This window comes from Sinocyclocheilus rhinocerous, unplaced genomic scaffold (genome assembly GCF_001515625.1).
Source record: "Sinocyclocheilus rhinocerous isolate Xijiao unplaced genomic scaffold, SAMN03320098_v1.1 scaffold557, whole genome shotgun sequence".
In the NCBI taxonomy this organism is placed as follows: Eukaryota; Metazoa; Chordata; class Actinopteri; order Cypriniformes; family Cyprinidae; genus Sinocyclocheilus; species Sinocyclocheilus rhinocerous.
This window is the reverse complement of record NW_015633548.1, coordinates 775879-797762: the sequence shown is the minus strand read 5'-3', so window position 1 is coordinate 797762 and position 21884 is coordinate 775879. Positions and strand designations below refer to the sequence as shown.

The 21884-nt window shown below is 38.4% G+C and overlaps 2 protein-coding genes and 1 long non-coding RNA gene across 3 annotated transcripts in view; 2 read left to right on the top strand and 1 right to left on the bottom strand.

The window, feature by feature from the left end:
• Positions 1–16179, top strand: part of LOC107744521 (phosphatidylinositol 3,4,5-trisphosphate 5-phosphatase 2B) — a 21990-nt gene extending 5811 nt beyond the window's left edge. The window contains exons 4-27 of the mRNA XM_016558213.1: positions 2631–2769; positions 2873–3013; positions 3136–3223; positions 4265–4354; positions 4472–4594; positions 4679–4793; positions 4887–4987; positions 5063–5165; positions 5723–5919; positions 6882–6999; positions 7175–7271; positions 9396–9534; positions 9766–9865; positions 9998–10086; positions 10265–10346; positions 10967–11053; positions 11894–12001; positions 12108–12196; positions 12306–12393; positions 13249–13404; positions 13672–13753; positions 13902–14709; positions 14828–14943; positions 15092–16179. Coding sequence (XP_016413699.1) covers positions 2631–2769; positions 2873–3013; positions 3136–3223; positions 4265–4354; positions 4472–4594; positions 4679–4793; positions 4887–4987; positions 5063–5165; positions 5723–5919; positions 6882–6999; positions 7175–7271; positions 9396–9534; positions 9766–9865; positions 9998–10086; positions 10265–10346; positions 10967–11053; positions 11894–12001; positions 12108–12196; positions 12306–12393; positions 13249–13404; positions 13672–13753; positions 13902–14709; positions 14828–14943; positions 15092–15185 — 3350 coding nt within the window. The 3' untranslated portion in view covers positions 15186–16179. The remainder of the gene's footprint in view (positions 1–2630; positions 2770–2872; positions 3014–3135; positions 3224–4264; positions 4355–4471; positions 4595–4678; positions 4794–4886; positions 4988–5062; positions 5166–5722; positions 5920–6881; positions 7000–7174; positions 7272–9395; positions 9535–9765; positions 9866–9997; positions 10087–10264; positions 10347–10966; positions 11054–11893; positions 12002–12107; positions 12197–12305; positions 12394–13248; positions 13405–13671; positions 13754–13901; positions 14710–14827; positions 14944–15091) is intronic.
• Positions 16180–17786: 1607 nt separating this feature from the next.
• On the bottom strand, positions 17787–18751 carry LOC107744574 (uncharacterized). Its single transcript, XR_001640492.1, has 3 exons — positions 18675–18751; positions 18068–18183; positions 17787–17864 (listed from the first exon to the last, which is right to left on the bottom strand). It is a non-coding gene; the product is annotated as an uncharacterized LOC107744574 (long non-coding RNA).
• Positions 18687–21073, top strand: LOC107744573 (P2Y purinoceptor 4-like). Its single transcript, XM_016558293.1, has 2 exons — positions 18687–18924; positions 19367–21073. Exons 1-2 carry the CDS (start codon positions 18899–18901, stop codon positions 20463–20465), a joined length of 1125 nt encoding a protein of 374 aa, XP_016413779.1. The 5' UTR covers positions 18687–18898; the 3' UTR covers positions 20466–21073.
• Positions 21074–21884: the final 811 nt, after the last annotated feature.

Sequence of the window (21884 nt, the reverse complement as noted above, 5' to 3'; positions counted from 1 at the left end):
TGCAGCAGGCGCAATGATATTACGCAGCGCCTGAAAATAGGCTTATTGGAAGTTACCTAGCTGGGGACTATTTTCAGTCGCTGGGTAATATCATGTTGATATTGTATCATGAGAGTATAGTTCCTAGCCATATCGGCCTAGAAAATCGCAATTTTTCATTTTCCTTCGATCTATGCTAAGCTACAGCTAAAAGTGCTACCGCCAGACCCGGAGATCGGCTGAATGGATTCGAAAACGGTAAAACTCAACTGTTTAACTCTAGGGGAGTTGTAAAATGAACCTATTTTCAAAAATAGTGGAGTGTTCCTTTAACATTTTTTTAAAAAATCTACAAAAATTTAAGCAACAGCAAGCAATAATTTGATTAACGGATTATTCATTCGGTTATTAAAGTTCTCCATTCGATTAAAATTGGGGCTACTCGGGGAACAAACACTCCTTGCAGGTGAGAGACCCATCATCATCTATCATGTCATTATCTTCTGCACATGTTTCGTGATATGTGTGTGTGTGTGTTTGTGTGCAGAACACTGGCCTCAACTGGCCTGGGCGCAGATCCCCCTCCTGCTCAGTGGGTTGAATCGTTGTATATACTAAACTAACTGGGAATTTGGGAAATGAAATTAACGGTTTACTTCATCCTGATACCTTTGCTTGCTATTGGAATACGTTTCCCAGATTCCATCTCTGTAGCATCTTTCTCTACCTAGCTGGTTTAGCTAGCTGCTAGCTATTGTGAACTTATGCTAATGTTATAACCTCTAGTAGTCCACATTAACACCCATTTCTCATTATGGCATATATTAGCCCTTGTCATTAGACTTATAAAGTCCCTAAATGCATATTTCCCCCATTTGAAGACTGTCCCAGATTACCCAAAGCATGCTGTCCCACATTCTCAATCATATTTGATAATGTGGGACAACAAAAAAAATGTTTGAAAGAAAAAACAAACAAACACATTTTCAACACTTTAATACATATTTTGTTGCTTGAATAGATCACTAACATAATTTGACAACAATTAGGAACATTGTCTTATTTATGACAGATTTATGTCCTTGAATGAATCTAGTCAGAATCCTATGTCACTGACCTTGTCATGCAAATCCCAGATTAAGGAATGGTAAAGGAATACTTTTAGTAACTTTCAAATAAACTTTTTCCTCACACTTAAAATTAAATTTAGAGCAAAAATCATTATAATTAAAAAAACAGCCATTCTTATCCATCATGTGCAGCACTGACCAAATACCTCTTTGCCACCAGTCCTCCAAAAATAAAGATTTTCTTTGAAATAAAATACAACGATTATTCCATAAGGAAACAGTATGACGATTGAAGTTATGTTTAAACAGCAGTTTCCAATACAAGAGGACTTGTTTATGAAAATCCGACAGTTTCAGTGGAATTTTAGATATCTCAAAGTCACATTGTAAAAAAAACTTTATACCTCCAAATTTTTTAAACAAACTGGATGGAATTGCAAACCAGTATGAATGCTCATTTCTAATAAAAGACTGAAGCCATGTAAGTTTTGCTAAAATGATAGTAAAAGTCCTGTTGACTACATTTTGTTAGAACAGGAAATAAACTCACTGGTTCCAGATGACCCGAATTCACCCTATATAGATTACAATGATTCAACGTAGTTTATACAAAACTATAGTGTTTTGGTTGCTTTAGTATACATTTATTACAAATTGTGTGATCCTGGTTGTATTTGTGCAATATCGCTATTTTAATGGTTTCAGAAAACTGAAAAAAAAAAAAAAAAAAATTTTATTACAACAATAATAAAAATATGCTATGAATATTTATCTTTATTATACATATAACAGACATTAAACATACCGATGTATTTCAAACCTAACAATATTTGAGTGAAGGAGTCAATTGTGAAAACATCTCCGAACGAAAACATCTCCGAACGATTCACTGACTGAGTGAGTCTGATTCAAACCGCTAACTCCGATTAATGAATCGTTTTGACTGACTCTTTAAAAAGAACCAGTTCAAACGAATCATTTGTTTGTGAATCGGGCATCATGGATTGTATTTGTCATACATGCCACTGTACAGGTGCATCTCAATAAATTAGAATGTCGTAGAAAAGTTCATTTATTTCAGTAATTCAACTCAAATTGTGAAACTCATGTATTAAATAAATTCAATGCACACAGACTGAAGTAGTTTAAGTCTTTGGTTCTTTTAATTGATGTGAGCCAAAATCATCACAATTAAAAGAACCAAAGACTTAAACTACTTCAGTCTGTGTGCATTGAATTTATTTAATACACGAGTTTCACAATTTGAGTTGAATTACTGAAATAAATGAACTTTTCCACGACATTCTAATTTATTGAGATGCACCTGTATTTGTGACTGAAAACGTTGTGGCGCGCGGATGATATCTGACGAAACCGCATATGGACGGACACAAAGTTTTCCCAAACAGATTTAAACTTATTGTCGCTCATTTTTATTTTGTTTGCGACTGTTTTAATCGCGACCTGGATGGAGCACACGTTATTAGCCTATATTCTGTGTGAGGCTGCCAAGACACACTTCATCCCACAGGCACAACATTCAAATGTTTAAGCTCAAATGCAGGTGTCTTCTTGGTGCAGATGGTGACGATGAGAAGCCAGGTTCAACATTTGCCAGCCCTCCACCACGTGCAATGTCCCCTACAGGCCATCCTCCACCCTCCAGTTCAGGAGCCCTTCATTTACTGCTGCAGAGGCTTCAGGAGCTCAGCCCAAATAAGTACATTCATTCACACATGACCTATGGATCAATATCAAACTTTTGGATCACAAGTCTGTGCCTGTATATAAAAATGTTAATGTACTGATTTTTACCTCTGCAGTGCAGGCTGTGAGATCATCCTGTTACTGGATGAGTATCTGCATGGTAATGTGTGTAAGGACCTGGAGAATGTGAAAGGAGGCGCATCAGGACTGCAACACTTTCAGTGCATCCTCAGCCGTGCATGCGACAGTCTCCACAGGTGCTGTTTCTCAGACACCACATGTCCCTTCACACATTGTTGCAATCATTTGAAATAGGAATATCTGAATAAGGACTGTTACATTGGCAAGAAAAAAGTTATTCATGATTTGTTTACAATAGTGAGATTGACCAGACACTGTCCAGTTTGGAAACCTTAGCGAAAGTGTTTGGTCATCCTAGTGGCCACCTCACCATCTCCACAATGCAGGTACAACCCCCCTAAATGTTATTTTTACACATACGTAAGGCTAATACAGGCTGCTATTATCAATCAGTCATATTTTTCTTTAGTAAATTTTAATATAGTTTAATAAATTGGCTTTGCATGCAACGTTTGCCTGAATTATGAAGCATTGCACTCTGTGTGGCTGATATAGGGAACCACAGATTCAAAGATTTATTACATGTTCAAACAGGAATGGGATCTTTATTGGTCTTTGCACAGGCAAGCATCACTATTACTATTGCTCATACTTCTTATTAGGAATTTGAACAAAGCCCCAAGCCTAAACCTTAAGTTTATTAGTGTATAATTTGTGTATAATAGCTCAAAGCATCATTGGGAAAAGGTTTACTGTTGCTTTTCTAAGTGATCTGACTGACTTATTTTCGCTGATGATTAAATGGGTAGAAAAAAATCCCTTAGACCAGTGGTTCTCAACCATTTAGATATTCAATATTCAAAGGCCCCACAATATAAGGCAAGTTAATTCCTCTGGTATTTCTGCTGTAAATATGACAAATCTGCTTGTTTTCCAGCTTCTTTTATTAACAGAAACCTGTAGTGTTTATATAATAATTAACCACAATTAATTTTGTGTTTTGAGGAAAAATAGTTTACTGTACATCTTGATTGTATGTTTTTTAGTATTTGAATACAATGTTAATATTAATTGTATTATTACTATTATTATTACAATAATATATAAGTTAAAAAACTAATTATGTCATCCTGCGGGCGCCCTTGGAAGTTGCCATGCCTGAGACCCCATAATTAGGGACCAGAATATCATAACTCTTTTAACTTGTGCCAGGAAACAATCACATAGCAAGCAACCACCCAGAATACCTTTGCAACACCCCAGATTGTCTTAGCAGCAGCATAGCAGCACCATGCATGACCCTAGACTTCTGCATGCAGTGCAAAGACAACAACGACCTGTAGAAGCAAGTTTTGTGGCATTAATGCTCTGCTTCTTCTCATTCACCTCATATATTCCATTTGTCTCATAAACTCTCTTTTTGTTAGAATACAGGGAAGAGCCCTGAAGAAAACATGGATAATCTACTTCACAAGCTCACTACCCTCTGTAACCTGTTGTCATCTCTGGAGAAAAGGGTAGAGACACATATGACAGAAACAGCATGCAAACACGCACAAACCACATACACGTCATCCTTTTGCATTGCTGTCTTTATAAAAATGATGATGATAACAATATTATGTCTTTTTCAGGTTCTTAAAGCTTTACAAGAAGCTGTAACCAATCACAACTTATCTTTGCAAACATCCACTCCTCCTGAGTCTGTCACAGCCCCCAAAAAACAGGCCAGACCTAATACTGTCCACAGCTTTCAGGTAGCACATTAGTGTCTGTTTCTTTACTCACTGGTAATATGCAAGTGTTTGCATTTATTTATGTGCATGTGTTTGCATGTAAAGATCAAGGTGGTCAGGTACGGCAGGCAAACAGTGTCGGTAGACATAGATGCAGGAGTGCTGCTGTTTGACAAGAAGACTGGCTCATTTGGTGTGGAGACTGTCACACACGACAGAAGTGAGTTTATCTTGCCTTAAAACCTGAGATACTTCAGTCTCCATCATTATCATACAAGGTTAGTAAATGGAATCTATTGCTTTTATGTTTTAGTCGTGCAGTTGGTGAAGATTCAGAGAGGCCCTGCCAAGCTGAAAATGGTCATAGACCGTCATCACAATCCGCCGAGAGAACTTGTGTTTGAAAGCATGAAGGTGAGGAGAAAGACTTGAATTGGCTTACCTTAAATGGTCTAAATCTGATATACAGTACTGATGCGTCTCCCACAGAAACGAGAAGCTTTCTGTCGGCTGCTGCAGCTTATGAAGACTGCTCACTGCCAGCAGTCTGAGCTGGATGTCATCTCTGTGTTTGTGGGCACATGGAACATGGGTATGGATATACAGTGTATCATTAAAAATAAAAAATATTATGGCCTCAACAGTTGCAGCAAAATATTTCATTGTTGTTTCTGTATATTGCCTGCAGGGGGCACTCCACCACCCGGTTCACTTCAGTCCTGGGTTACTTGCTGTGGTCTGGGTCTCACCCCAGACGAGTCCATCGCGACCTTGCCTCATGATATCTATGCAGTGGGCACTCAGGACAACCCGCAGGGCGAGAGAGAGACCGTCATCACAATCCGCCGAGAGAACTTGTGTTTGAAAGCATGAAGGTGAGGAGAAAGACTTGAATTGGCTTACCTTAAATGGTCTAAATCTGATATACAGTACTGATGCGTCTCCCACAGAAACGAGAAGCTTTCTGTCGGCTGCTGCAGCTTATGAAGACTGCTCACTGCCAGCAGTCTGAGCTGGATGTCATCTCTGTGTTTGTGGGCACATGGAACATGGGTATGGATATACAGTGTATCATTAAAAATAAAAAATATTATGGCCTCAACAGTTGCAGCAAAATATTTCATTGTTGTTTCTGTATATTGCCTGCAGGGGGCACTCCACCACCCGGTTCACTTCAGTCCTGGGTTACTTGCTGTGGTCTGGGTCTCACCCCAGACGAGTCCATCGCGACCTTGCCTCATGATATCTATGCAGTGGGCACTCAGGACAACCCGCAGGGCGAGAGAGAATGGGCTGAACACATCAGAGCCACGCTTCGGAGTGCAACCAACATTGACTTCAAACAGGTCTGACTTCATGAAATCAAAATCATCATAGTCCAGAACACTCCATGTTTCTTCTTCGTATGTGATCACATATCTATATGAATCATTTGATTGTATTGCATTAAAGGGATAGTTCACCCAAAAAAGAAAATTCTGTCATTAATTACTCACCCTCATGTCTTCCCAAACCTTTAAGACCTCCGTTCATCTTCGGAACACAAGTTAAGATATTTTTGATGCATTCCGAGAGCTCTCTGACCCTCCCATAGACAGCAAGGATCCTTAGACGATCAAAGCTCAGAAACGTAGCAAGGAGGAGATCGTTAAAACATGTGACATCAGTGGTTCAACCGTAATTTTACGAAGCTACGAGAATACTTTTTATGCGCAAAGAAAACAAAAAGAACGACTTTATTCAACAATTCGTCTCCTCCGCATCACCCTATAGCGCCATTTGGGAGAGTATCACATACGTAAACAACGTATGCTGTTCTTTGTCAGCATCACCGTACACGGATACGCTGTTTATGCTTTGATCTGAACGTAAACAATGTATCCGCGTACGTACGGTGTTTACGTATGTGATACTCTCCAAAATGGCGCTATGGTGACGCAGAGGAGACATTGTTGAATAAAGTCGTTCTTTTTTTTTTATTTGCGCACAAAAAAGTATTCTCGTAGCTTCGTAAAATTACAGTTGAACCACTGATGTCACATGGATTATTTTAACGATCTCCTTGCTACGTTTCTGAGCTTTGATCTTCTAAGGATCCTTGCTGTCTATGGGAGGGTCAGAGAGCTCTCGGAATGCATCAGAAATATCTTAATTTGTGTTCCGAAGATGAACAAAGGTCTTACAGGTTTATAGGAACGACATGAGCGTGAGTAATTAATGACAGAATTTTCATTTTTGGGTGAACTATCCCTTTAAAGTGTGTTAAACTGGTAAGAATAGATTGAGTGTTTTTGTGTTTCTCCTGTAGGTGGCAGTACAGTCCCTTTGGAATATCAGACTGGCTGTGTTTGTGAAACCAGAGCATGAAGGACGCATCAGTCAAGTAAACACAGCTAGTGTAAAAACTGGCCTGGGGAACACACTCGGTACAAATTTATCTTGCTCAAACAAACAAACACACTCACTAACTCTCCTTTTCTGATGTTTTCTCACATCCTTTATATCCTTGTCTTTTAGCCAAGCAAAACAACTCAAGTGATAAATGAATCATATTGATATTTTTTCATGTTAAATTCATTTGTTTTTTCTTGGTGGTTACAGGAAATAAGGGAGCAGTAGGAGTTTCTCTTCTCTTTAATGGCACCTCAATGGGCTTTGTGAACTGTCATCTGACTTCTGGTAGTGATAAAGTACTCAGGTATTCACACATATCTTTAAAATAGAGCAGTGGTGACAGGCCACTGCATACCACATATCAACCTAAATATACTCTACAAAGAAGAAGTCGGGCACAATTTATCCTTAAGGCTGAAATAAATTACACAACTTTTACAATCTAAACAGATTTTAAAGCACCATACTTTTTAAATGGTTACAGAGAAAAACTGGTCATCATACAACTGAAACATAAGTGGCTAACCAACACATGACAAAATATGAAAACATAAAATTATCACAAATTAATGTTAACACAATCAGTTAATTCATTGCTATGAGTTGATGAATCAGTTGATTATTTCAATGTCTATGAATTATTTATTTAGGTCTGGTTTTTTAAACGGCTAATAACTCGCAGACCACAGTTTGAGAACCACAGCATTTGTTACCCTGCTTAAAGTCCCCATGAAAAGTTTTTGGCTTTTAGTATGAATTATATCTATAAGCTAGTGCTCCAAAACATTGACAAACTTCACATTTAGAAGATATAAGCATTCAAAACATAGTCTCTCACTTCTGCCAATATGAATCAACGATTTTGATGAAATCACCCTGCACTTCAGCTTCTCATCAGATTTTCTGGCCAATCAAATGCTCCCTAGAATCTGAAGCTTCCCGCCCCGTACACAATAAATAGACGCTGAAATCTGTGGCTGAAATCGCTCACTTGTTCACAGAGTTAGTATTTTCTATATGGTCAGTGGCACATAGTGCACGATTCAGACAGTGTGAATGTGCTTTCCATTTGGGCAAATTAAGTCTGGTTTCGTGTTGTGTCACGGAAACCGCTGCAGCAGTGTGCTCCAGAGACACGATAGCATGGATATGTCTATACATCATATGCACAAATCGGCGGAGAACACAAAACGTACCGGAACTGTTTGAATTGTGCACAGATTGCTATATTTTATAGTGATAATGGATGAGGTTAGGAGGAGAAACTGTTTGACAAACTCGGGATTAGAAACAGCACTGACGAGTAGAAGAGATAACACCGGTGCCATTCACCAATATATTTTCATACTACATATACTCAGCATGATTATGATCACTACTGTTTTACTTTAGTAACAGTTTCCTGTCAAATCTAAAGGGGTAATCTATTAGACTGTGGCTGCCATAAGCTGTCAAATGCGGCTTTACCGAGCTCAACAGCTCTGGCCCGAAATTTCATTGGAAATGATGTCAAATTAACACAGGAAGAGCTTGCCCAAATACACATACTTCTGGTCTTTGCACTTGACCACTTGACTACTACTTGCATGACGTATTTCCTGTATTTGGCCCAAGTGTTAAAGTGGGCGTGAAGACAAGTGCATGTACAATTTTCCATTACCCGATGGACACACTTGTAGTGTTTTTAAAATGCAAGTGTTTGCTTTATTTTGATTTTCAATACTTTGCATTTAAAAATAAACTTCTAAATGTCTGTTCAGTAACCTCTATAACAGATGACACACCTTAGTAATTATGGTGCTTCTAATTAAATGATAAAGCAGTTGCAAATGATGTACAAAAGAAACATACTAATCTATGTTTCACTATCAAATTATATGTAATATTTAATGTGAAACATCTAGATGACATTGTGTAACTATGTGTTGTACACAATTGTTCAAAAGTTTGGGGTCAGTTTATTTTTCTGGATAATTTTATTCAGCAAATACACATTAAATTGATCAAAAGTGACAGTCTTGCACTGATATAAAAGATTTCTATTTCAAATAAACGCTGTTCTTTTGAATTTTCAATTCATAATAGAGTCCTGAATCATGTTTTCACAAAAAAATTAAGCAGCACAATTGTTTTCAGCAATGATAATAATAAGGAATGTTTTCTTGACGATCAAATCAGCATATTAGAATGATTTCTGAAGGATCATGTGACACTGAAGACTTGAATAATGGCTGCTGAAAATTCAGCTTTGCCATCATAAGAATAAATTACATTTTAAAATATATTAAAATAGAAAAACAATTACTGTTTTTGCTGTATTTATGAGAAAATAATTGCAGATTTCAAAAACATCTTATACACCCCAAACTTTACAGTGGTTGTGTATGTGTGAGTGTCTGATTTGCATTGTTCCTCCTTCTTGTCTTAGGAGGAACCACAACTTCCAAGACATCCTCAGACTCTTGTCTCTTGGAGAAAAGCAGCTCGGCACTTTTGACATTAGCCTTCGCTTTAATCATCTCTTTTGGTGTGGAGACCTCAACTACCGCCTGGACCTGGATGCACTGGTCACATAGCTTATATCTGCTTTATTTCTCTCTAGATATTAGTCACTCTTGCTTTACTTATTCCCACTCACTGCTTTTTATTTAACTGCGATCCATAGCCATTCAAACATTGCTCCAAGGAGACCCCATTAAGCGCATTGAATTGAACTGAGTTGTTTTGTAAATCCTTGTGCTCACTTGTATCATATATTGAAGGTCATCTGTCCCTGACCGAGGTCTCTCTTTTTGCAGGACATATTGAAGCATATTTCAAAGCGAGAATTTGACGAGCTGATGTGTGCAGACCAATTGACTAGAGAGCGGCACAGAAGAAAGGCCTTTTTTAACTTTAGTAAGAACCGCGGCTGCTCTTCTCCTCCCACGGACACCACAGACACATGAAATCAATAGATGTGATTACACAACAAATGTACATTAACAGACACTTTAATATTTCGTTCTTGATTTTGCTCTCTCTGTTAAGAGGAGGAGAAGATTCTGTTTCCACCCACCTATCGGTATGAACGTGGTTCTAGAGACTGTTATCTATGGCAGAAATACAAGTCCAGTGGGGTAAAACTTTTTGTTGTTAATGACATCCTAACATCCTGTTCACACTTATAGTGACCTGTGAATCAAAATGAGTGATATGATTGGAGTCATTAGGTGTGACCGCATAGAAGATTACCATTACTCATCCTTCTTGTTTTTTATTATTTTGTTTTATTAAAACTATTCAAACTTTCCTCAGGTGCAAGTCAACGGGCCCTCATGGTGTGATAGAGTTCTGTGGAAGTCCTACCCTGAGTCTCACATAATCTGTACCTCGTATGGTATGTTACTCCTATTTCTTTCTATTCTTATTCTCATTACTGTAGAAGCTTTCTAAAAGAAAATAGTAATGTGAAATGTAGTCTATGTAACAGCCATGGCTAGACAAAATCCTTTGTTGGTTTGCAATTTAGCTCGAGGGAAGTAACTAAAACATTGGTCTGCTATTTTTGTAGCTTTTTGGAATGAGATGCGTGTAGCTACCCTGCACTACAAAGGTTTACTTTGTGTATGATTGTAGGTCTGTGGTCCACAATCAGAGTCATATCCTGTCTGTCTGCTCTTCAAACATGTGAATTCAGCTTCCTCAGCAAAGCCCTCCAACAAATATTATACTAGTGTATATGATCACAGCCAGCACAGACCAGATGCTTAGTATTTCGTAACTACATCACATTAGTATTTTTAGTAACTATTTAAATTGCAGCATTCAATGGAATGGGAATGTGATGTTTAATTATTTAGGTTATTTATTAATGGGATGTTACTAATGTTCAGGTGATGGTTTGTATGACTCATTAAATAAAAAACTCAGCCCCAATTACAGCTTTAATGATTGATTTTCTAAGCATGCACCCCAAATAGGCACATATTAAACAAATATTTTAACTTATCCTATCAGGATGCACAGATGACATCTTCACCAGTGATCACTCTCCTGTTTTTGCAACTTTTGAAGTGGGTGTGATATCACAGTCTCCCAGAACAGGTATGGAGTCCTTTTCAGCTTAAGTCTTTGACACTGGAGTTTTTGACCTTTGGGTCATTGCATAACTCTGGGAGTTATATTAGGGGTTGCTGAACATGCATTTCATTAAGGAACCACCATTTCCCTTTGCCACTGAACACATTTTTTCCCAAGGCTGGTTCATTTTAACAGCACCAGCATGATTAAGCCTAAAACAATTTCAACTTTTAGATCATTTTTAAAGGGTTAGTGCACCCAAAAATTTTAATTCTGTCATCATTTACTCACTCTAATGTTGTTCCAAACTCATTGTTCATCTTAGAAACTCAAATGAAAATATATTTTAAATCAAATCTGAACACTCAGAACAAACCACATTGGTTGTTGCATAGGTTCAAACTTGATACGTGAGGACAAACCTCATTGGTTCTCACGTCAACCAAGCACATTTGAGCTTCCATTTACTGTGTTTGATGTGCTTTGATCAATGTTTATGTGAATAAAATCATACATTTAATTTTCAATGCAATTGTACCTCTTCAGAAGCCTTTGATAAAATGTTTTGATTTATATGGACTTCTTTGCAATCTTTTGATTAACTTTTCAGAACATCACAAAAATCTTTCAGATTTCATGGAAAATTTCTTCATTTGTGTTTCAAAGATGAACAAATGTCTTATGGGTTTCGAATGACATGAAGGTGACAGAATATTTATTTTTGGATGAACTAACCCCCACAAATACAATCCGCTGTCATAATTCAACAAGTATTTTTTAAATTGAGTATTTGTTTAGTGCTTCTCTTAGTGTCATAACCATCTGACATCATAACCATCTCTTTGTCCATCTCTGCGGATGTAGAATTGGGTTCAGAGAGAGCCAGCATTGAGCTGGAGGCGATTGAGGTCATAGTGAAAACTGCTAGCAAGGCCAAGTTTTTCATTGAGTTCCACTCACGCTGTCTAGAAGGTATCTTTTGTGCAATAATCAATGTTTCTTTGCCAATCTGTTTCCTTTTGAAATGTCATGAGGTTATATGATAAACGTGACAGTTCTTTCTTCTCCTTCTGTGTAGAGCCTCGTCGTTCTGCTGAGAATGACTCGCAGTGCTGTGAGGTACCAGGCTTTCTCAAACTTGGCTGGTCTTCAAAACAGTTCCCCAAGGTTGATGCCATTTGGCTCAGTGTGATCATTTGGAGATATGCTCCGTTTAATACGGATTTGACACTCTTGGTTGGTACACCAAGTGAAATTTCTCTTTTGTCTTTTTCAGCTCCACCCAGTGTTCTCCGATTTAGAGCATCTCCGGGATCAGCACTTGCTGTTGTCTGTGAAGTCATGTGATGGCTTTGAGTCATACGGTACATGATCAAGCTCATCATGTCTTTTTGAGTGAAGTTTCTCTGAAACAGTGATTTGGTTTTTAGAAACCATTACACCATAACCAGGAATATACACATCCTCTTAATTTCTTGTGAGCTAAAGGCACTGTTGAAACATGGTCAAATTGGGCTTGTTTACACCTGATCACTTCATGCATTTTTTTTCTGAGAGGATATCTATTTGATTTGTTCAAAGGGATTCCATTTACATTTGGCCACATAAATGTGTCTCCGCAAAATGGATATAAATCTGATCTTCAATTCCCATGCTATATGCAAATTTAACGGCGTTCATGTCAACGAAAGCAACAGATATGCACAGCATTTTATTGATCATCAGCTAATTTCAGAATCAAAGACCGCAACAGGAGAAAGAGCGGCATCAGCACTGGAAAGATAAGTTAGTCTTACTACTTTTAATGAAGATGACTGTGTGTTGAGTGTCTGTGACTTACTCTCAGTTTTATTTGTGGCAGTTTGCATGTTGACTTGCTGAAGAGATACTCTTGAGAGATACTCATGTTGCATTAGCACTGTCGTATCTGTCTATGTCATATAGCTTATAACACGATCTCACACGTTTATTATTTCAACATTTTGGCAGGAGTAAAATTTACATGTGGTTTCAACAACCAGATGCATTTACACTTGTCCAGTTTTGTCTGGAATGCGTCCCAGACCACCTCCTGAAGTGGGTTGAGCGATCAGATTTAAATCCATCTCGTTTTTTGGAGGTTATTTAAACCTAGTCTTTTCATGAAACGCATGAAGTTACCAGGTGTATACAGGGCAGGCCCATAGATTGTATATGTAATGGGAGTTCTGCCATTTCAGGTGAGTGCTGTGTGGCTCTTCACTCAGTAACAGGGAAATCATCGGATCTATTTGAGACATGCTTGACTCACAGAGGAGAAGAGATGGGTTCTATTCGAGGACGAATCAGGGCTTATGTACCACCAGACCGCCGAAGGATCCGGGAAAGGGTCTATGGTGGGTTATCCACATGATCTCACTCTATCATTTCCTCAAATATACCCTGTTTTAGTTCCTCCTCTGCTTTGGCTCTATTTTCACTTTTCTATCTACCATGGCTTCCTCTTTTGCTGCTGTGCTGCCTGATCTTGTCCAGATGCATTCTGAGACCTACACTGAAATATGACCCTTAACATACCGCTCACTGTACACCCAGTGGCTTTGCCGCAGATGACTACAATATTTAAACATTTAGACATGAGACATATCTTCTGCACATTGCAGAGTGGCTCTGCATGGAGAAGGATGAGAAGGAAATGATGAAGGATCATTTGTCTCGCCAGTCTTCCTGTGCATTCTCAAACCAGTGAGTAAAAAATGGACCTAGGTTAATAAATAGTGTTTACTTTATCTATGGTAAAGTATTTTTATTTACATACTTGTTCAGATGATCGTGTTCTGCTACCTTTTTCCATTGGACATTACTTTGATTACACTTCATGTTCCCTCTGTAGAGCACCATCATCCTCATATGTGGCAGCGCCTAACAGCTACACCAATCCTGCGTACTTCATCTTTGAGGGGGTGCCTGTGTTGCGAAGAGTCGAAGAGATTCCCTCATCCGGCAAAGAATCCCAAGTGGTATATGCCAAAGATGCCGTGATACAGCTCCCTAGAGTGACTGGAGGTCACAGCCATGGCAAAAGGTCTGCTCGGAGGTCCGACTTCACAGAGATTGAGATTCCTGGATCTTTAGCACCCTATAAATCATCTTGTGAGACTCAAAGTGAACTGACGTCAACTGCCTCCTCTTATCAGCTTTTCCCAGGTCCAGACGTTCCTAATACATCCCCAAACCAAAGACACACCACCTCCTCGAATACATCTTTACTGTTACAGTCCCATAAGAACAATACAACACAGGATTCAGTATTATCAGTCAAAAAAGTCACAAACTCCTACATGAATAGTTCAGTTTTTTCCCGGGACATACAGGCGCCACTCAAAGAAAAAGTCAGAAAGGACTATCAAAGGCTACACCAAGATCGGCCCCCGTCAATGAGAAATGGACCAAAGCTGTACCCATATATATCCACAAGGGCTCCCGTTGATGAAGTCTCAGTACCCTGGATAGTAGAGCAGCCAACAACAGCTTCAGGAGACAACTCTCTTACAGCCCTCCAAATTGCTAAATCACTAAGTGAGGTGGATTTTCAGCCAGTAGACAGAAAGTACCAGTTTAATCAAATGTCGTCTCAGCAAAGGCATCATGGATATAATTATGGTTTAGCTAGTGAGAGAAACTACAGCTGGGAGAAAGAGGTAAGTTGAGTAATTTTCTGATATGGATTATGTTGTTTAGTGCAAGGTGTCAATATGGATTTTAAGATTAGCTTTGGGGTTTAGCTTTGTTGAATACAAAAGCAACGTGTGTCCGCAGGTGTCAGTCTTACATGGAGCTCCAGAAACAGTGCGGGAGCTGCTCAGCACTCTGGGTTTGCAGCGCTACACGCTGGACCTCAGCCGTAATGGCTGGGATGATCTTGATTACTTCAGGTAAGGTTGATGTGATGTAGCCAAAAATCTGACATAGACTTCTTCATTTGCTTCTGTTCTCAGAGCCATTTGCTTCAGTTAATGATTCTAAGCAGCAACAGTGCTTCGTGAACATATATACGTCAATCTGTGCACTCTTCTCATGCAGTGGTATTACAGAGGAGGAGCTGTGTGCAGCGGGTGTGTCTAACCCATCTCATCGACGAAGAATCTTGGAGAACCTTCCCAGGATCTGGGACTGAACTGAAAAGACTATCAGGTGTCATGTCAGGAGACCATAAATGACAAGTTCAGTATTTGTATTATTAATCTTTTTTTTTTTTTACTCTTCTTTGTAATTTTTCAAGTTTAAATTCCATTCATAATAAAGTTCATCACACAATGTGTTCATTCTCTTCCTGTGGTCCTAAACATACAGTGTGGAATAAACTACAGTCCAACACTTGCTTCTAACAATCCAAACAAATCATATCTATCACTAAAACACAGACTCTTTAAAATTGTTTACTTTAGCATTGAGTGTCTTGATACTCATACTTAGTTACTGTGTATATAATAGCATGACAAGTCAACCTTGTCTTATCTGAGCATTAGCTGTGAAATGTTCTGGTTCAGTACCCTGTCACAGCTTGCCTATATCTCTGTTTTTAGCCTAGTTACTGTATTTATTCCAAGGAGACCCCTTGCTATAAATTACCCTTTTAAAAGTGCATAAAGCAATTGTTTGCTAACAGAGTCAGCTGGTACTTTTAAGAGGAATACATATTTTACTATTTACCCCAGGGATTTAATTGCGGTGATGCTGTTCTCCCCTTTACTTAAGAGATAAGCTCATGGATTTTTAATGCTTAATTGAACAAACACAATGTTTTCCAGTGTGGTCTTACATCGCTGGGCCAAATGTAAATATAACCTGCAAAAAAAGGTAACAGAATAAGCACTGTTCACATTTTTCCTGAACATTATATGTGTAAAATGATGTTCCACAGGGATTTAATACACGTTGTAAAATGTCAGTCTATTTGTTTGTATTCATATAAAGCTATAAAACCAACTAGCTATGCTTAATTTAAGATGTTACTTTGACGTTAACTGAATTATCCCACCTCCACAGTCCTAAAGCCTTTATTCTTGCAATTGTATATCTGTAATTTGATAAATTATGTAATCACTTTAGATTATGGTGATGGTTTTATGAAGTCGCAGGAAAAAAAATTGACTAAAGGGTGATTTTTTACATTTTATTTTAAATCTATACTATTCAGTGTCAATATTTGATCATCTTTAAACTTGAACAAATACGGTACAGAAGGTTGTTTGTATAGAAACAGGATCTTTGAGAACTATGTTTGCCCTGGGATAGAGTTGACTCTTAGACATATCAAAAACAATGAGTCTGGAGTGTTTGTAATGACATCAACATGTCCTAATGATGTCCAGAGACATGTCTTGCATAAGTGCGGTAATCTGATAGATGGATGGATCTAGACAGATTTACAGAGGGAAAAATATGAATTGGAGAAAGTTCAGTGCAAGTTCACACCCTTGTGCGCTCTCGGCTGAAGAAAGCATCTCAGTGAGTCTGGGTATTACATCATTTTAATGATAGCTTATCACAAATAAACTTCCTTTCTGCTCTTACAGAAAATGTCCCTTATTTATCACTCCAGTAGTTTGTGGCTCTTCTTGACTCTTTATATCTATCTGCTTTTCCGTGACACAAAGGAAAGTGGGCGTAGTAGGCGTTTATTCTGCACTGGCCTGCCTGACTTCACCTGTCAGTTATTAGATTATTATGTAGGCTAGAGATGAAGAGTGAAACTGAGCTGTATTCCCGGTGACCTACAGTTTACATCACATTACTGAATCATTGTCCCACTCACATTCCTGTACAATTTATAAAAATTGTATATCCCCTAGTTATATCCCATAACTCCCTCTTGGATTAACCATCAGTTCAGCACTGCAAAGGAAGTGGGTTTTACCATACCAACAATGCAAACTAATCTCCCCAGCTTTCATACAGCTAATATTTTTTTATTTCATGACACATGAATTGTGATTGAATGTTTTTTATAACATCCTAGATGTCAGTGATATACTGTATAATACTAACACAATGTCAAATCAATTTGAAATATCACGCTTTCATACAGCTAATATTTTTTTATTTCATGACACATGAATTGTAATTGAATGTTTTTTATAACATCCTAGATGTCAGTGATATACTGTATAATACTAACACAATGTCAAATCAATTTGAAATATCACGATATCACAGATTATTTAACTTCAAACTATGTACTTTATTACTGCAGCCAACATCATAAAACAATTGTGCAAATATTCAATGTGAACTTTAACTCAGAGAAGCATAGCAGTCATGCACCCTATTATGGCACTCCAACTGATCACCAGCAGATAAAAGTCTTTCTTGCAGTAACCTTTTGTCCTGTTCATTTAGCTTTCCAGACACTCAATCTTCCATTTTTACATCGTCTGCCCCGGCCAAACACGGATCATATAATGTGCCTAACAGCACACCTGGGTGATCTGATATAAACGTGTGTGATTGTTTCTGAGTTGCTAAAGAATCAGTTACAGCACATGAGCATTAAGGTCTCCTCTCTAAGGCAGACTTGCACTACTAACCTCTCATTGGTCAAATGGGACTGTTTTAACTTTTTACTAAATATTAACTTTACTCCAAACAAATATGCATAAGCTCCTCAAGAACTCTTGGGAAACACTTACATTTCTTTACTGGATATGGAAAACATGGAACTTCTTTGGTCTTTCTTGCAGTAACCTTTTGTCCTGTTCATTTAGCTTTCCAGACACTCAATCTTCCATTTTTACATCGTCTGCCCCGGCCAAACACGGATCATATAATGTGCCTAACAGCACACCTGGGTGATCTGATATAAACGTGTGTGATTGTTTCTGAGTTGCTAAAGAATCAGTTACAGCACATGAGCATTAAGGTCTCCTCTCTAAGGCAGACATGCACTACTAACCTCTCATTGGTCAAATGGGACTGTGTTTTAACTTTTTACTAAATATTAACTTTACTCCAAACAAATATGCATAAGCTCCCCAAGAACTCTTGGGAAACACTTACATTTCTTTACTGGATATGGAAAACATGGAACTTCTTTGGAACTTCAGTGCATTATTTTGGGATGAAAAGACACAATTCTTGCATATGGTATGTAGCGCACACAGTCACATGGCTTGCTGGAAGTGAAATGACAAAGAGAAATAGAATAAAGGAAGGTCATTTGGGGAAAATTAGAACCAGCTAAAACTTTTCTAAAATCCTGGAATTAAAATATTAAGCGTGTCTGTCTGGAGTTGGTATATACAACGGAAAGAAAACAGCACCATGTGTGCGTGCGCGCGTGCGTTGGGTTAATGTATCTTCAAGGATTTTATCATAAAACCTGGGCTGTATCATTTACGAGAGCCAACATGTAATGTTTAAAGGGCATGTGAGATGACCTTCGATTGTAAATTTCTGTCTGTGTGATGGGCAAAGATGGCAGAAACTGATAAGAGCATGATATGATACTGAGATGAGTTCAAGCAATTTAGTTTGGAAAATTACATTAAGGAATAGTAGAAAAAGAAGAGTTCCTCTTTTAATAGGCTATCTAAGACTAGGTATTTTAATGCCTTAGCAGGTTTCTCGTAGGATTTAAGAAAAGTGATGAGATATTTACCAATACCTGTCACTATTGTTGGTGAATTGGTCTTCTTGAGGATCTGAAGGGAAAAACGTTGGCGCTGATTCCCCGCCCCTCAGATAATGCTCTCACCTAGTCCAGCGGACCACAGCAGATCGAGCGCGCCCAGTGCGATAAATCTGGATGCCTAAACCTTTTAAACAAGTTTATTTTTGAAACACTAGCGTCAGCCATCTAAGTTCATGTTTTGATCTGTGAAGCGACGTATGTACCTCGTTCAGCTGAGTGAACGGTAAGTTTTAGCACGTGAAAACAACTCCGCGTGCTCCCCTTTCTCTCTCTGTTTTTCCAACCAAATTACGTCACGTGCGCCCTACATGTGTGCGAAAAAGTTTTTCTTTCTGTTTTGTGATTTATTATAAAACAGCATAGTGCTCAAACGGGAGATAGTTTCGTAGGAGCTTATCTCGGAAATTGTCATGATTTATGAGAATAAGTTTTCGTGTGGATTTTGAATACTGTTTTAGACCTAAACCCTATATAATGAGTAAAAAATCAGACTTCTAAGCACACAAAAGAGTCTATTTTTTTGTCGACACTTTCAGCCAGTAGTTTATGTTGATTTTATAGCTTGTGACATAATGTTATACACTGAAATCTACTTTAATATTTTGTGTTGACTTCTCGCTGTTTCTAAAAATTGCTATAAACATCTTTTGTTGTTATTTTAACAGAGAAATGAATTCATTCTTAAGGAAAAGCGTCTCAGGGAATTTGTCCCTTGTGTACAACACACTGATACCCAGGTCTGAGAAGGAAGTGAATTTCAGCTGTCTCTTCAATGAGGAGTTCAAGTATATTCTGCTACCTGTATCATACTCCCTAGTGTGTTTCCTGGGACTGATACTTAACTCTGTGGCTCTGTGGATGTTCATCACTAAGATGAGGCCCTGGAAACCCAGTACGGTTTATATGTTCCATCTGGCCCTGTCGGACACGCTCTATGTGCTCTCCTTGCCTATGCTCATATACTACTATGCAAACCGCAGCCACTGGCCTTTTGGGGTTTTTCTCTGTAAGATTGTGCGGTTTCTTTTCTATGCTAACTTGTACTGCAGCATCCTGTTTCTCACTTGCATCAGTGTGCACCGCTACCTTGGTATCTGTCACCCCATTCGTGCTCTGACTTTGATCAAGCCACGCCATGCCCACATGGTGTGTGGTTTTGTCTGGACTGCTGTGATAGCCTGCCTGGTGCCCAAGCTGATTTTTGTCAACACTTCTCAAAGAGGAAATGACACTTTGTGTCACGACACCAGCCGCCCGGATGAATTTCACGACTATGTTACCTACAACTCAGTGGTGATGGTCCTGCTGTTTATCCTGCCATTTCTGGTCATCATGGTCTGCTACTGTTTAATGGCACGGGCCCTTTGCCAACCCCGAAAGGGCCTGTCCCAAAGTCAACCGAGTTCATCCCGGAAGAAGTCCATTAAACTTATCATAGTGGTGCTGGTTGTGTTTGCGATTTGCTTTGTACCCTTCCACATCACCCGTTCGCTCTACTACTCCTACCGTATTCTAGACGCAGATTGCAGGTCCCTTAATATCATCAACTTTGCTTATAAAATCACTCGCCCACTTGCTAGCATGAACAGCTGTTTGGACCCCATCCTCTACTTCCTGGCAGGGGATCACTACCGCTCTAAACTCCTCAGAGCGTTCACTAGACAAACTCCGAACACTCGTTCTACCGCGTATGTGCATGATAACAACATCGGGCTGGCCTTTAAGAACCCAGATGCCCAAGCTGGCACTGAGTCGAGACTCTAGATTCACATACCCAGACATTTTGGGTAATCTTTTAAAAAGCAGTTCTGGAAGACTGCTGCAAATTTTGTAAAGACATCCCAAGCATTCTCTGTCAACAGACATCATTCTGCAGATACGCATCCAGAAGAATTCAGGACAGTCTTGTAAACACTACAGCGTAGATAAAAGTAAAGGAATCTTTTTGCTTCCTTTGTGCACTCCTAATGTTTTTTTTTTCATTCAGTGTGATTGCTGGTGCAGAGGAACTGCAGCTTGTTTTATAAAAGCTCTGATGGCCAATCACTCCTGGTTACTTGTAATGTTGAAGTTTCTCACTATTGGTCAAGGATACAGCTTGGCAGTGTTGGGGTTCTGTCAACACTGAAAACAAAACCTACTCTATATCCCAGAGATGGACTCTGGCCTGTGACTGTTACTACAGAAATGCCAGTACAAAACCTTTTGTGTGTTATGTTATGTGCGAAGGTCCTATGGTAGGAAATGAAAGTGTGAAATCCTCCTGCAAAAAAGTAGGACTTGAGTTTTCATAGTATTTAACCAATGAAAGAAATTAATTTTGTATTGATTATTAAAGAATACCCATTTTATTCTAGTCTTTATGTTGATACTGAACACATTGTAAAGATATAGTTAAAAGTCTATGTTCAAATATTTATTTGAATCAAACAGAAGAGTTGGAAAGGCACTTTGAGTGAAAAGGTGAATGGTTGTGGGGGAGGCTGAAATTCGAGCTGCAGTTGTGCAGTTATCCCCGCTTGGCTTGCTTCATTCCTTGTACAGATGTTTTTCTCCTTTGGTGGAGCAGATCTACAGCTGTGCTGCTGCATGTGTGTTTGTGTGAATTTGTGAGTAATTGCATAGCTGGGCTGAAATCAGATCCGTTTTGGCATATTGAGGAGAGGTTTTTTTTCTTTCTTTTTCTCGGATGTAACCTCTGTGGGAATGTTTAGGAGTTTATGCATTTTATTATTTCATGTTTAGTTTCTTTTAAAATAATGTTATATTTTATGACGGTTCTCTGGTCATGGTATTTGTTTAATTTTAAGTTGCATTTACATAATGTGTTTTGTATTTACTTTGAGAGTTTAGAGTTTTCTGTGTATATCCTGTGTCTGTTTGATATGCCCCTCTCTGATACAAACAAAATCACAACTAAAATAAATCAGAAGAAGAGACCATACTTGTTTACAAAATACTTAAGTAGAATGAAAGGATCTATTTTATTGACAGCATGCTAGAAAATGTGTTGTAAAGCTAATCATTTATGTCTGCTATGTGCTTTTTTATACTGCCAAGCATTTATGGATCATTTACAACTTATTTTTTAAATTGTGTACACTGAAATGCATTTTTGTATAACTATTTATATCTAACCATACACTCTAAAAAATGCTGGGTTGTTTCAACCCAACTTTGGGT

Bases quoted from the DNA above. Each gene is read 5' to 3' on its own strand.
- LOC107744573 (XM_016558293.1), top strand. From the start codon at position 18,899: ATGTACCTCGTTCAGCTGAGTGAACG. The intron at 18,925-19,366 runs GTAAGTTTTAGC...TTATTTTAACAG, and splicing joins CTCGTTCAGCTGAGTGAACG to AGAAATGAATTCATTCTTAA.